At 47.7% G+C, this 16,588-nt stretch overlaps 1 protein-coding gene across 1 annotated transcript; it reads left to right on the top strand.

The window, feature by feature from the left end:
- Positions 1-6,332: 6,332 nt before the first annotated feature.
- Positions 6,333-7,479, top strand: gpr173 (G protein-coupled receptor 173; the record flags this gene model as incomplete). The annotated part of the gene is given in 2 exon segments (XM_080496328.1): positions 6,333-7,118; positions 7,120-7,479. Coding segments are annotated over 2 exon segments (1,143 nt in total). The 5' UTR covers positions 6,333-6,335.
- Between the last annotated feature and the right edge of the window lie 9,109 nt (positions 7,480-16,588).

Consider the following 16,588-nt stretch of genomic DNA (forward strand, 5'->3'; position numbering starts at 1 on the left):
TAATAACAGTCCAACTAGGTGGTTTTATTTCGACAGTCACTGTAATAACAATCCAACTTGGTGGTTTTATTTTGACAGTCACTGTAATAACAATCCAACTTGGTGGTTTTATTATGACAGTCACTGTAATAACAATCCAACTTGGTAGTTTTATTTTGACAGACACTGTAATAACAGTCCAACTAGGTGTTTTTATTTTGACAGTCACTGTAATAACAATCCAACTTGGTGGTTTTATTATGACAGTCACTGTATTAACAATCAAACTTGGTAGTTTTATTTTGACAGACACTGTAATAACAATCCAACTTGGTGGTTGTATTTTGACAGTCACTGTAATAACAATCAAACTTGGTGGTTTTATTTTGACAGTCATCGTGATTACAATCCAACTTGGTAGTTTTATTTTGACAGGCACCATGATAACAATCCAACCTGGTAGTTTTATTTTGACAGTCACCATAATAGCAATCCAACTTGGTGGTTTTATTTTGACAGGCACCGTAGTAACACTCCAACCTGGTAGTTTTATTTTGACAAACACCATAATAACAATCCAACTTGGTAGTTTTATTTTGACTGTCCCCATAATAACAATCTAACCTGGTAGTTTTATTTTGATAGTCACAGTGATTACAATCAGACTTGGTAGTTTTGTTTTGGCAGACACTGTAATAACAATCGAACTTGATGGTTTTATTTTGACAGTCACTATAATAACAATCCAACTTGGTAGTTTTATTTTGACAGTCACTGTAATAACAATCCAACTTCGTGGTTTTATTTCGACAGTCACTGTAATAACAATCCAACTTGGTGGTTTTATTATGACAGTCACTGTAATAACAATCAAACTTGGTAGTTTTATTTTGACAGACACTGTAATAACAATCCAACTTGGTGGTTTTATTTTGACAGTCACTATAATAACAATCCAACTTGGTGGTTTTATTTTAACAGTCACTGTAATAACCATCCAACTTGGTGGTTTTATTTTGACAGTCACTGTAATAACAATCCAACTTGGTGGTTTTATTTTGACAGTCACTGTAGTAACGATTCAACTTGGTAGTTTTATTTTGACAAACACCATAATAACAATCCAACTTAGTAGTTTTATTTTGACAGCCCCCGTAATAACAATCTAACCTGGTAGTTTTATTTTGACAGTCACAGTGATTACAATCAGACTTGGTAGTTTTGTTTTGGCAGACACTGTAATAACAATCCAACTTGGTGGTTTTATTTTGACAGTCACTGTAATAACAATCCAACTTGGTGGTTTTATTTTGACAGTCACAGTGATTACAATCAGACTTGGTAGTTTTATTTTGACAGTCACTGTAATAACAGTCCAACTAGGTGGTTTTATTTCGACAGTCACTGTAATAACAATCCAACTTGGTGGTTTTATTTTGACAGTCACTGTAATAACAATCCAACTTGGTGGTTTTATTTTGACAGTCACTGTAATAACAATGCAACTTGGTGGTTTTATTATGACAGTCACTGTAATAGCAATCCAACTTGGCATTTTTATTTTGACAGACACTGTAATAACAATCCAACTTGGTGGTTTTATTTTGACAGTCACTGTAATAACAATCCAACTTGGTTGTTTTATTTTTACAGTCACAGTGATTACAATCAGACTTGGTAGTTTTATTTTGGCAGACACTGTATGAACAATCGAACTTGGTGGTTTTATTTTGACAGTCACTATAATAACAATCCAACTTGGTGGTTTTATTTTGACAGGCACCATGATAACAATCCAACCTGGTAGTTTTATTTTGACAGGCACCATGATAACAATCCAACCTGGTAGTTTTATTTTGACAGTCACCATAATAGCAATCCAACTTGGTGGTTTTATTTTGACAGGCACCGTAATAACACTCCAACCTGGTAGTTTTATTTCGACAGTCACTGTAATAACAATCCAACTTGGTGGTTTTATTTTGACAGTCACTGTAATAACAATCCAACTTGGTGGTTTTATTTTGACAGTCACTATAATAACAATCCAACTTGGTGGTTTTATTTTGACAGTCACTGTAATAACCATCCAACTTGGTGGTTTTATTTTGACAGTCACTGTAATAACAATCCAACTTGGTGGTTTTATTTTGACAGTCACTGTAGTAACGATTCAACTTGGTAGTTTTATTTTGACAAACACCATAATAACAATCCAACTTAGTAGTTTTATTTTGACAGTCCCCGTTATAACAATCTAACCTGGTAGTTTTATTTTGACAGTCACAGTGATTACAATCAGACTTGGTAGTTTTGTTTTGGCAGACACTGTAATAACAATCGAACTTGATGGTTTTATTTTGACAGTCACTATAACAACAATCCAACTTGGTAGTTTTATTTTGACAGTCACTGTAATAACAATCCAACTTGGTGGTTTTATTTTGACAGTCACTGTAATAACAATCCAACTTGGTGGTTTTATTTTGACAGTCACTGTAATAACAACCCAACTTGGTGGTTTTATTTTGACAGTCACTGTAATAACAATCCAACTTGGTGGTTTTATTTTGACAGTCACAGTGATTACAATCAGACTTGGTAGTTTTATTTTGACAGTCACTGTAATAACAGTCCAACTAGGTGGTTTTATTTCGACAGTCAATGTAATAACAATCCAACTTGGTGGTTTTATTTTGACAGTCACTGTAATAACAATCCAACTTGGTGGTTTTATTATGACAGTCACTGTAATAACAATCCAACTTGGTAGTTTTATTTTGACAGACACTGTAATAACAGTCCAACTAGGTGTTTTTATTTTGACAGTCACTGTAATAACAATCCAACTTGGTGGTTTTATTATGACAGTCACTGTATTAACAATCAAACTTGGTAGTTTTATTTTGACAGACACTGTAATAACAATCCAACTTGGTGGTTGTATTTTGACAGTCACTGTAATAACAATCAAACTTGGTGGTTTTATTTTGACAGTCATCGTGATTACAATCCAACTTGGTAGTTTTATTTTGACAGGCACCATGATAACAATCCAACCTGGTAGTTTTATTTTGACAGTCACCATAATAGCAATCCAACTTGGTGGTTTTATTTTGACAGGCACCGTAGTAACACTCCAACCTGGTAGTTTTATTTTGACAAACACCATAATAACAATCCAACTTGGTAGTTTTATTTTGACTGTCCCCATAATAACAATCTAACCTGGTAGTTTTATTTTGATAGTCACAGTGATTACAATCAGACTTGGTAGTTTTGTTTTGGCAGACACTGTAATAACAATCGAACTTGATGGTTTTATTTTGACAGTCACTATAATAACAATCCAACTTGGTAGTTTTATTTTGACAGTCACTGTAATAACAATCCAACTTCGTGGTTTTATTTCGACAGTCACAATGAAAACAATCCAATTGGTGGTTTTATTTTGGCAGACACTGTAATAACAATCGAACTTGGTAGTTTTATTTTGACAGTCACTGTAATAACAATCCAACTTGGTGGTTTTATTTTGACAGTCACTGTAATAACAATCCAACTTGGTGGTTTTATTTTTACAGTCACTGTAATAACATTCCAATTTGGTAGTTTTATTTTGACAGACACTGTAATAACAATCCAACTTGGTCGTTTTATTTTGACAGTCACTATAATAACAATCCAACTTGGTAGTTTTATTTTGACAGTCACTGTAATAACAATGCAACTTGGTGGTTTTATTTTGACAGTCACTGTAATAGCAATCCAACTTGGTATTTTTGTTTTGACAGACACTGTAATAACAATCCAACTTGGTGGTTTTATTTTGACAGTCACTGTAATAACAATCCAACTTGGTGGTTTTATTTTGACAGTCACAGTGATTACAATCAGACTTGGTAGTTTTATTTTGGCAGACACTGTAATAACAATTGAACTTGGTGGTTTTATTTTGACAGTCACTATAATAACAATCCACCTTGGTGGTTTTATTTTGACAGTCATCGTGATTACAATCCAATTTGGTGGTTTTATTTTGACAGTCATCGTGATTACAATCCAACTTGGTAGTTTTATTTTGACAGGCACCATGATAACAATCCAACCTGGTAGTTTTATTTTGACAGGCACCATGATAACAATCCAACCTGGTAGTTTTATTTTGACAGTCACCATAATAGCAATCCAACTTGGTGGTTTTACTTTGACAGGCACCGTAATAACCCTCCAACCTGGTAGTTTTATTTTGACAGTCACAATGAAAACAATCCAACTTGGTGGTTTTATTTTGGCAGACACTGTAATAACAATCGAACTTGGTTGTTTTATTTTGACAGTCACTGTAATAACAATCCAACTTGGTGGTTTTACTTTGACAGTCACTATAATAACAATCACACTTGGTGGTTTTATTTTGACAGTCACTGTAATAACCATCCAACTTGGTGGTTTTATTTTGACAGTCACTGTAATAACAATCCAACTTGGTGGTTTTATTTTGACAGTCACTGTGGTAACGATTCAACTTGGTAGTTTTATTTTGACAAACACCAGAATAACAATCCAACTTAGTAGTTTTATTTTGACAGTCCCCGTAATAACAATCTAACCTGGTAGTTTTATTTTGACAGTCACAGTGATTACAATCAGACTTGGTAGTTTTGTTTTGGCAGACACTGTAATAACAATCGAACTTGATGGTTTTATTTATACAGTCACTATAACAACAATCCAACTTGGTAGTTTTATTTTGACAGTCACTGTAATAACAATCCAACTTGGTGGTTTTATTTTGACAGTCACTGTAATAACAATCCAACTTGGTGGTTTTATTTTGACAGTCACTGTAATAACAACCTAACTTGGTGGTTTTATTTTGACAGTCACTGTTATAACAATCCAACTTGGTGGTTTTATTTTGACAGTCATTGTAATAACAATCCAACTTGGTGGTTTTATTTTGACAGTCACTGTATTAACAATCCAACTTGGTAGTTTTATTTTGACAAACACCATAATAACAATCCAACTTGGTAGTTTTATTTTGACAGTCCCCGTAATAACAATCTAACCTGGTAGTTTTATTTTGACAGTCACAGTGATTACAATCAGACTTGGTAGTTTTATTTTGACAGTCATTGTAATAACAATCCAACTTGGTGGTTTTATTTTGACAGTCACTGTATTAACAATCCAACTTGGTAGTTTTATTTTGACAGTCACTGTTATAACAATCCAACTTGGTGGTTTTATTTTGACAGTCATTGTAATAACAATCCAACTTGGTGGTTTTATTTTGACAGTCACTGTAATAACAATCCAACTTGGTGGTTTTATTTTGACAGTCGCTGTAATAACAATCCAACTTGGTGGTTTTATTTTGACAGTCACTGTAATAACAACCCAACTTGGTGGTTTTATTTTGACAGTCACTGTTATAACAATCCAACTTGGTGGTTTTATTTTGACAGTCGTTGTAATAACAATCCAACTTGGTGGTTTTATTTTGACAGTCACTGTATTAACAATCCAACTTGGTAGTTTTATTTTGACAAACACCATAATAACAATCCAACTTGGTAGTTTTATTTTGACAGTCCCCATAATAACAATCCAACTTGGTAGTTTTATTTTGACAGTCTCCGTAACAACAATCGAACTCGGTGGTTTTATTTTGACAGTCACTATAATAACAATCCAACTTGGTAGTTTTATTTTGACAGTCACTGTAATAACAATCCAACTTGGTGGTTTTATTTTTACAGGCACCGTAATAACACTCCAACCTGGTAGTTTTATTTTGACAGTCACAATGAAAACAATCCAACTTGGTGGTTTTATTTTGGCAGACACTGTAATAACAATCGAACTTGGTAGTTTTATTTTGACAGTCACTGTAATAACAATCCAACTTGGTGGTTTTATTTTGACAGTCACTGTAATAACAATCCAACTTAGTGGTTTTATTTTGACAGTCACTGTATTAACAATCCAACTTGGTAGTTTTATTTTGACAGTCACTGTAATAACCATCCAACTTGGTGGTTTTATTTTGACAGTCACTGTAATAACAATCCAAATTGGTAGTTTTATTTTGACAGTTACTGTAATAACAATTCAACTTGGTAGTTTTATTTTGACAAACACCATGATAACAATCCAACCTGGTAGTTTTGTTTTGACAGTCACAATGAAAAAATCCAACTTGGTGGTTTTATTTTGACAGTCACTGTAATAACAATCCAACTTGGTGGTTTTATTTTGACAAGGTGGCGAGTGGACAAGGTGGCGCCCACGGAGCAGTGGCTGTGGTGCTTCCAGCAACGGCGGGCCCGGCGTGGGCGGCCTTCGGGATGGCGAATGGCAGTGAGAGCGGCGAGGGGTCGGGGGGGCCCATGGCGGCCCCCGCAGGAGGCCCGGTGGCCGGGGGCGCCTCCTCGGCCGTGAAGCTGGGGCTGCTGGGCCTCATCATCTGCACCAGCCTGCTGGGGAACCTGCTGGTCTCGCTGCTGGTGCTGAGGGACCGGGCGCTGCACGCCACGCCCTACTACTTCCTGCTGGACCTGTCGCTGGCGGACGCCGTCCGCTCCGCCGTCTGCTTCCCCTTCGTCCTGGCGTCCGTCCAGAGCGGCTCGGCCTGGACCTACAGCGCGCTGAGCTGCAAGGCGGCGGCCTTCATGGCGGTGCTCTTCTGCTTCCACGCCGCCTTCATGCTCTTCTGCATCGGCGTCACGCGCTACATGGCCGTCGCGCACCATCGCTTCTACTCCAAGCGCGTGACGTTCTGGACGTGTGTGGCGGTGGTGTGCGTGGTGTGGACGCTGTCCGTGGCCATGGCCTTCCCGCCCGTTTTCCACGTGGGCACCTACAAGCTCGTCCGGGAGGAGGACCAGTGTATCTTTGAGCATCGCTATTTCAAGGCTAACGACACGCTGGGGTTCATGCTGATGCTGGCGGCGCTCGTCCTCGCCACGCACGCCGTGTACGTCAAGCTGCTCCTGTTTGAGTACAAACACCGCAAGATGAAGCCGCTGCAAATGGTGCCGGCCATCAGCCAGAACTGGACTTTCCACGGCCCCGGGGCCACCGGACAGGCGGCCGCCAACTGGACGGCGGGCTTCGGCCGGGGCCCCGTGCCCCCCCACGCTCCTGGGGATCCGGCAGAACCTGCACAACCAGAACCGGCGCCTGCTGGGCGTGGAGGAGTTCAAGGCGGAGAAGCGGCTGGGCCGGATGTTTTACGTGATCACGCTGCTGTTCCTGGCGCTGTGGGCGCCCTACATCGTGGCCTGCTACTGGAGGGTGTTTGTCAAGGCGTGCACAATACCACAGCGCTACCTGTCCACCACGGTGTGGATGAGTTTGGCCCAAGCCGGGGTCAACCCCATTGTCTGTTTCTTCCTGAACAAAGACTTGAAGAAAGGGCTTCTTTCCCACCTGCCAGCCTGCTGCAGGACTAAACCTCCTCCGCCACCAGAGCCTTACTGTGTTCTGTAGCGTCACAACCGTCCAGCAAGGAGCCATACCGAGAGGCAGCCAGTACTTGTGTTCTTCGTGGTATTGGCCAGAGTTACTGCAGTAGTTCAGCCATGCTGCTGAGCAGTGGATGTAGTCTGCTGAGTGTCCGTCGTTCACCCCGAGTTTATCAAATAGCCACATGAGCCAATAACAAAGCGTCGCTGTGGGAATCAAGCCACATAGATGACAACCGATCACCATGAGCTGCTTCACCTCTTTTACCTTTTTGTTTCTTTTAAGTCAGCGGCCCACAGGAACCTGCTGGTGGAAATTCAGAACCTTCTGGACAGAGAAGCAGACAGAGGAGAAGAAGGAAGATGCTCTAGTCAGTAATGGGAGATCCAACTGTCCATCGCCAATAGTTCTTAAAGATCAATCACATGATTTATTTGCCAAGTGTCCTGGAACACTTAGTGTCTGATTTACTGATGTCCTGGACAGTTTTCCAGGTGATGGACGAAGAATCACACCATGAGAAAGATGCAAACCAATGTAGAGCCTGTTTACATGAAAACAATCCGTGAGAAATGTTTTTTAGAAAAAGCTTTGAACCAACGGAAACAAAAAATAGAATATATAAACACAGCTGTAAGAAAAATGACCAAACATAGTGAAGAGGATCAATATGAATTTGGCTAAAATAAACAACACAATTTGTTAGCTCTGGACTGTCATCACAGAAAGCGTTTCACAATAAACACTAGGTTAAGAGTCACGAGGCTGATCAGGACAATGAGTCACATCTGCTGAAGGCGGAGCTGCTTTACAAACCAGCGAACCAGCGGGACACAATTCTACACCTCACAGGTGCTTTTCAGGAACACCACTGATATTTCACATGAATGCAGGCAAACACAATAAATCAGCAGTGTATGTTCGACTCAGTCTTCAGTGTCCTGTTAGGAAATCAGTGTGTGTGTGTGTGTGTGTGTGTGTGTGTGTGTGTGTGTGTGTGTGTGTGTGTGTGTGTGTGTGTGTGTGTGTGTGTGTGTGTGTGTGTGTGTGTCCCTACAACGATATGGAGTCTGCTTCTGTTTCTATACACTGAAAGCTTCAGTCAATCAGACCCTAAGTGACTTATTTTAAAGTCTTCAACGTTACATCATTTCACATTCTGACATTAAAAGAGGTGACTTTATGTGTCTCGTTTTTTAAACCACTTTATCAGAGCGGTATGAAACATACTGGCTGGTTTTAAGTCCTGTTGACGTCAAATGAAGGCGCCTGGCCCTTTAAGAGTTCAGGAGTCAGGATGGTGACGTCATCGTGTGACAGGAAACACACGCCCCCTGCTGACAGTCTGGGTGTTGTGGTTGTGTGGATCAGGGACCAAGGGGACGGTCCAGATGGACACATGAGGAACAATACGTTTGACATGTGTCTAAATATTCCGCAGAGCTTGACTCCAGGGAACTAAAGAAGTAAAACAGAGACAACTTGTACTGAATTCGTTCATGAAAGCTGTTTTTCCATGTCAGATGACCATGAATATCTTCTATGTGTGAACTTCAGATAGTTTGCTATTAGCTAAACGATCAAACTTTGAGCAGGTCAGTGGTTGTGAGGAAGCAGGAAGAAGCTCCTCATCAGTCTGCAGCCGGACCATAAAGAGGCTAGAAACTGAGCAGAAAACACAAATGATCGCAGTTTCCTGGGGGTTTAGCAGTGTCCATGGCCACACTACTGCTCCCCCCACCTGACACGTCTGTCCACATTTATCAAACCTTCACGAATAACATCTGTACATGTGAAACCGAAAGGTACAACAAACAATCATCAATCCATTTTTTATTTTACTGTCAAACTTCTGACATTCAGCTGAACAGTCATCATGGTGTCAAGAACATAAAGTCATTTTTTTAGTAGCAAATTAATTCAATTAATTGGAGGGGGGAGGGGAGTGGAGAGGAGAGGAGTGGAGAGGAGAGGAGAGGAGGGGAGTGGAGAGGAGGGGAGGGGAGTGGAGAGGAGTGGAGGGGAGAGGAGAGGAGAGGAGAGGAGAGGAGGGGAGTGGAGAGGAGGGGAGGGGAGTGGAGAGGAGTGGAGGGGAGAGGAGTGGAGAGGAGAGGAGAGGAGGGGAGTGGAGAGGAGGGGAGGGGAGTGGAGAGGAGTGGAGGGGAGAGGAGTGGAGGGGAGAGGAGTGGAGGGGAGGAGAGGAGAGGAGTGGAGGGGAGTGGAGGGGAGAGGAGAGGAGGGGAGGGGAGAGGAGAGGAGAGGAGAGGAGAGGAGAGGAGAGGAGAGGAGAGGAGGGGAGAGGAGAGGAGAGGAGGGGAGGAGGGGAGGGGAGTGGAGGGGAGGGGAGGGGAGAGGAGAGGAGAGGAGGGGAGGGGAGAGGAGAGGAGAGGAGGGGAGGGGAGAGGAGAGGAGGGGAGGAGGGGAGGGGAGTGGAGGGGAGAGGAGTGGAGGGGAGGGGAGAGGAGAGGAGAGGAGGGGAGGGGAGAGGAGGGGAGGGGAGAGGAGGGGAGGGGAGAGGAGAGGAGTGGAGAGGAGAGGAGGGGAGGAGGGGAGGGGAGAGGAGGGGAGGGGAGTGGAGGGGAGGGGAGGAGTGGAGAGGAGGGGAGGGGAGAGGAGGGGAGGGGAGGGGAGAGGAGGGGAGGGGAGTGGAGAGGAGAGGAGAGGAGAGGAGAGGAGAGGAGGGGAGGGGAGGGGAGAGGAGGGGAGTGGAGAGGAGAGGAGAGGAGTGGAGAGGAGAGGAGGGGAGGGGAGAGGAGAGGAGGGGAGTGGAGAGGAGTGGAGGGGAGGGGAGGAGGGGAGGGGAGAGGAGAGGAGGGGAGGGGAGTGGAGAGGAGTGGAGGGGAGGGGAGTGGAGAGGAGTGGAGGGGAGGAGAGGAGAGGAGTGGAGGGGAGTGGAGGGGAGGAGTGGAGAGGAGGGGAGGGGAGAGGAGAGGAGGGGAGGAGGGGAGGGGAGTGGAGGGGAGAGGAGTGGAGGGGAGGGGAGAGGAGAGGAGAGGAGGGGAGGGGAGAGGAGGGGAGGGGAGAGGAGGGGAGGGGAGAGGAGAGGAGTGGAGAGGAGAGGAGGGGAGGAGGGGAGGGGAGAGGAGGGGAGGGGAGTGGAGGGGAGGGGAGGAGTGGAGAGGAGGGGAGGGGAGAGGAGGGGAGGGGAGGGGAGAGGAGGGGAGGGGAGTGGAGAGGAGAGGAGAGGAGAGGAGAGGAGAGGAGGGGAGGGGAGGGGAGAGGAGGGGAGTGGAGAGGAGTGGAGAGGAGAGGAGAGGAGGGGAGGGGAGAGGAGAGGAGGGGAGTGGAGAGGAGTGGAGGGGAGGGGAGGAGGGGAGGGGAGAGGAGAGGAGGGGAGGGGAGTGGAGAGGAGTGGAGGGGAGGAGAGGAGAGGAGTGGAGGGGAGTGGAGGGGAGGAGTGGAGGGGAGTGGAGGGGAGGAGTGGAGAGGAGGGGAGGGGAGAGGAGTGGGGGAGGGGAGGAGGGGAGGGGAGAGGAGAGGAGGGGAGAGGAGGGGAGGGGAGGGAGAGGAGAGGAGAGGAGGAGAGGAGGGAGAGGAGAGGAGGGGAGAGGAGAGGAGGGGAGGGGAGGGGGGTGGAGGAGGGAGGAGAGGAGAGGAGTGGAGGGGAGTGGAGAGGAGGGGAGGGGAGGGGAGAGGAGGGGAGGGAGAGGAGGGGAGTGGAGGGGAGTGGAGAGGAGGGGAGGGGAGGGGAGTGGAGGGGAGTGGAGAGGAGGAGAGGAGGGGAGAGGAGGGGAGGGGAGTGGAGAGGAGGGGAGGGGAGGGGAGTGGAGGGGAGTGGAGAGGAGGAGAGGAGGGGAGGGGAGGGGAGAGGAGAGACAGAGAGATAGATTGGGTGGGGAGTTAAAAACCTTGATTTGGGTAATTGGCAAGAAACAAACCCTGGTCCGGGTAGAGAGAGGTAGAAAGAGAGAGAGAGGTAGAGAGAGGTAGAAACAGAGAGAGAGGTAGAGAGAGATGAAGAGATAGAGGTAGAAAGAGAGAGAGAGGTGAAGAGAGAGAGGCAGAGAGAGAGAGGTAGAGAGAGGTGAAGAGAGATAGGTAGAGAGAGATGTAGGGTGAGGTGTAGAGAGAGGTGTAGAGAGAGAGGTAGAGAGAGGTGAAGAGAGAGGTAGAGAGAGATAGGTGAAGAGAGAGAGGTAGAGAGAGGTGAAGAGAGAGAGGTAGAGTGGTGAAGAGAGAGGTAGAGTGGTGAAGAGAGAGAGGTAGAGTGGTGAAGAGAGAGGTAGAGTGGTGAAGAGAGAGAGGTAGAGAGAGAGGTAGAGTGGTGAAGAGAGAGAGGTAGAGAGAGAGGTAGAGTGGTGAAGAGAGAGAGGTAGAGAGGAAGAGTCAACCAACGCTTGGTGAATTCTGCTTCAGGAGGGAGGAAGAGTCGACATTGAAGGATCAGAAAGTGACGTTGCTACAAACGCTTGGCTGCCATAGAGCCAGTTCTCCCAGTTCTCCCAGTGGTCACGTCTCTGACACCTGCGGTTGAACCAGCAAGTCAGAAGGAACGTCAGGTTCACCGTCTTTTCATTCTGAAAATCAAGATCGAGGGAGCTTTTGCCCTTCGGCTCTCCGGGAGGTTTCTGTCCTCCCTGAGTCTCCGTAGGACTCCGGCCTTACCGTCTGACAGCTGCACCGCCCAGACAAACTGGCCCCGGAGCAGTGTGAGCCCCGGCCCCCCAAGGACAGCGCCACCCAGTGGTGCTGGAGCAAGTCAGAGACTCTGTCCCCTGCTGTCAGGATGGCTCAAAGCTTTGTGGGTGTGACAGTTTTTGTTGTTCCACAACCGTTTTCACCATCATGTCCACTGGAGAAAATGTGTTTTCACCTTCATGTCCACTGGAGAAAATGTGTTTTCACCATCATGTCCACTGGAGAAAATGTGTTTTCACCTTCATGTCCACTGGAGAAAATGTGTTTTCACCTTCATGTCCACTTGGAGAAAATGTGTTTTCACCTTCATGTCCACTGGAGAAAATGTGTTTTCACCTTCATGTCCACTGGAGAAAATGTGTTTTCACCTTCATGTCCACTGGAGAAAATGTGTTTTCACCTTCATGTCCACTGGAGAAAATGTGTTTTCGCCATCATGTCCACTGGAGAAAATGTGTTTTCACCTTCATGTCCACTGGAGAAAATGTGTTTTCACCTTCATGTCCACTGGAGAAAATGTGTTTTCACCTTCATGTCCACTGGAGAAAATGTGTTTTCACCTTCATGTCCACTGGAGAAAATGTGTTTTCACCTTCATGTCCACTGGAGAAAATGTGTTTTCACCTTCATGTCCACTTGGAGAAAATGTGTTTTCACCTTCATGTCCACTGGAGAAAATGTGTTTTCACCTTCATGTCCACTGGAGAAAATGTGTTTTCACCTTCATGTCCACTTGGAGAAAATGTGTTTTCACCTTCATGTCCACTTGGAGAAAATGTGTTTTCACCTTCATGTCCACTTGGAGAAAATGTGTTTTCACCTTCATGTCCACTGGAGAAAATGTGTTTTCACCTTCATGTCCACTGGAGAAAATGTGTTTTCACCTTCATGTCCACTTGGAGAAAATGTGTTTTCACCTTCATGTCCACTTGGAGAAAATGTGTTTTCACCATCATGTCCACTGGAGAAAATGGGTTTTCACCATCATGTCCACTGGAGAAAATGTGTTTTCACCTTCATGTCCACTGGAGAAAATGTGTTTTCACCATCATGTCCACTGGAGAAAATGTGTTTTCACCTTCATGTCCACTGGAGAAAATGTGTTTTCACCTTCATGTCCACTGGAGAAAATGTGTTTTCACCTTCATGTCCACTTGGAGAAAATGTGTTTTCACCATCATGTCCACTTGGAGAAAATGTGTTTTCACCTTCATGTCCACTGGAGAAAATGTGTTTTCACCTTCATGTCCACTGGAGAAAATGTGTTTTCACCATCATGTCCACTGGAGAAAATGTGTTTTCACCTTCATGTCCACTTGGAGAAAATGTGTTTTCACCTTCATGTCCACTGGAGAAAATGTGTTTTCACCTTCATGTCCACTGGAGAAAATGTGTTTTCACCTTCATGTCCACTGGAGAAAATGTGTTTTCACCTCCATGTCTTCACCTCGTTGTGCCCTAGGTATCGGAGGGTGGCAGGTTCACTTCCCAGCTCCACTGTTCCACATTCCAAAGGGTCCTTGAGCAAGACACTGAATCCCAAATTGCTCCCAGTGGACTGACGGCACCTTGCATTGGTGTGACTGTGATTAGCAATGTAGCATTTTGGGACTCGCATGCAAAAGAACAAAATGAGTGTTTAAGCAGTCCACTTCCTGTTGAGCAGTCATTACCAGTGACCAGGAAACGTTTGTGTGCAGTTTCATTAACACAGCCGTACACAATGGCGTGTAGGGCGGAGTACGCAGCGGCTCCTGGCTAGCATACGGTTGTTGAACTCTTACTAGCGAGCCAGACAGCTGGAGGACAGCTGGAAGACAGCTGGAGGACAGCGGTTCTGACCGACGTCTGGTGAGGAACCACAACGCAGGACTGGAACCACACCTTAGAGACTTGGACTAAAAGACAATGGTTGTGGGAGACAGTGGTGCTCCTGCCAGCTGGAGGGGACAGAGCCAGCTGGAGGGGGACAGAGCCAGGTGGAGGGGACAGAGCCAGGTGGAGGGGACAGAGCCAGGTGGAGGGGGGACAGAGCCAGGTGGAGGGGGGACAGAGCCAGGTGGAGGGGGACAGAGCCAGGTGGAGGGGGGACAGAGCCAGCTGGAGGGGGACAGAGCCAGGTGGAGGGGGACAGAGCCAGCTGGAGGGGGACAGAGCCAGGTGGAGGGGACAGAGCCAGGTGGAGGGGACAGAGGGGGGACAGAGCCAGGTGGAGGGGGACAGAGCCAGGTGGAGGGGGACAGAGCCAGCTGGAGGGGGACAGAGCCAGGTGGAGGGGGACAGAGCCAGCTGGAGGGGGACAGAGCCAGGTGGAGGGGACAGAGCCAGGTGGAGGGGACAGAGCCAGGTGGAGGGGGGACAGAGCCAGGTGGAGGGGGACAGAGCCAGCTGGAGGGGGACAGAGCCAGGTGGAGGGGACAGAGCCAGGTGGAGGGGACAGAGGGGGGACAGAGCCAGGTGGAGGGGGACAGAGCCAGGTGGAGGGGGACAGAGCCAGCTGGAGGGGGACAGAGCCAGGTGGAGGGGACAGAGCCAGGTGGAGGGGGACAGAGCCAGGTGGAGGGGACAGAGGGGGGACAGAGCCAGGTGGAGGGGACAGACCCAGGTGGAGGGGGGACAGAGCCAGGTGGAGGGGGACAGACCCAGGTGGAGGGGGGACAGAGCCAGGTGGAGGGGACAGAGCCAGGTGGAGGGGGACAGAGCCAGGTGGAGGGGACAGAGCCAGGTGGAGGGGGACAGAGCCAGGTGGAGGGGGGACAGAGCCAGCTGGAGGGGGACAGAGCCAGGTGGAGGGGACAGAGCCAGCTGGAGGGGGACAGAGCCAGGTGGAGGGGGACAGAGCCAGGTGGAGGGGGACAGAGCCAGGTGGAGGGGACAGAGGGGGGACAGAGCCAGGTGGAGGGGGACAGAGCCAGGTGGAGGGTGGAGGGGGACAGAGCCAGGTGGAGGGGAGAGGGGGGACAGAGCCAGGTGGAGGGGACAGAGCCAGGTGGAGGGGGACAGAGCCAGGTGGAGGGGACAGAGCCAGGTGGAGGGGGACAGAGCCAGGTGGAGGGGACAGAGCCAGGTGGAGGGGGACAGAGCCAGGTGGAGGGGACAGAGCCAGGTGGAGGGGACAGACCCAGGTGGAGGGGGGACAGAGCCAGGTGGAGGGGGACAGACCCAGGTGGAGGGGGGACAGAGCCAGGTGGAGGGGACAGAGCCAGGTGGAGGGGACAGAGCCAGGTGGAGGGGACAGAGGGGGGACAGAGCCAGCGAGCTCACCAGGCCCAGGGCCAACACTCCCACTGGGTAACATTAACCACCTGGAGGACCTGCTCAGGCTGGGGGAAGAGGACCAGGTGAGAGGACCAGCTGGGGGAAGAGGACCAGGTGAGAGGACCAGCTGGGGGAAGAGGACCAGGTGAGAGGAATAGCTGGGGGAAGAGGACCAGCTGGGGGAAGAGGACCAGGTTAAGAGGACCAGCTGGGGGAAGAGGGCCAGGTGAGAGGACCAGCTGGGGGAAGAGGACCAGGTGAAGAGGACCAGCTGGGGGAAGAGGACCAGGTGAGAGGAATAGCTGGGGGAAGAGGACCAGGTGAGAGGACCAGCTGGGGGAAGAGGACCAGGTGAGAGGACCAGCTGGGGGAAGAGGACCAGGTGAAGAGGACCAGCTGGGGGAAGAGGACCAGGTGAGAGGACCAGCTGGGGGAAGAGGACCAGGTGAGAGGACCAGCTGGGGGAAGAGGACCAGGTGAGAGGACCAGGTGAAGAGGACCAGCTGGGGGAAGAGGGCCAGGTGAGAGGACCAGCTGGGGGAAGAGGACCAGGTGAGAGGACCAGGTGAAGAGGACCAGCTGGGGGAAGAGGGCCAGGTGAGAGGACCAGCTGGGGGAAGAGGACCAGGTGAGAGGACCAGCTGGGGGAAGAGGACCAGGTGAAGAGGACCAGCTGGGGGAAGAGGACCAGGTGAAGAGGACCAGGAAGAACCAGTGACTATGGAAGCATCACTGGTGGAAAAGGTTCCAGCACTGGTAAAAGTGGAACTGGTACTTGTGTACCTGAGTTTGTTCTCTCCACAAATACAACACTAGGTTCACAAATCCTGTTTTACTAGTCACAGATTAAAAACATAAAACTGTCTTGCTCTCATTTGTCCTCCACTGGTTGCAGTGAAACTCCCTGTGAACTTCTTCTTCTTGAGTCCCAGATACCTGCGTCTTCAGGCACCGGAGAAAAAGGCAGCGCTTCTCTGAGATGGTCTGAGTTCACAGCCAATCAGAAGAGGGTATTTTGTACTGCAGCCAATTAGAGCAGAGCTCTGTATTGAGCCACCGTGGAGTCGACGGCACAGGAACCTTCACAAGACGTGTCTCAGGAACATTGATCAACTAACTCTGAAGCAAAACTGAAAAACAGTAGCATCCGTCACTTCTTTCCCCGTTTCCACCTCCAAACAGAGAAAAGTTCCTCTCCTCCTCTCCTCCTCCTCCTCCTCTCCTCCTCCTCCTCCTC

This window comes from Blennius ocellaris, assembly GCF_963422515.1.
Source record: "Blennius ocellaris genome assembly, chromosome: 5".
NCBI lineage: Eukaryota > Metazoa > Chordata > Actinopteri > Blenniiformes > Blenniidae > Blennius > Blennius ocellaris.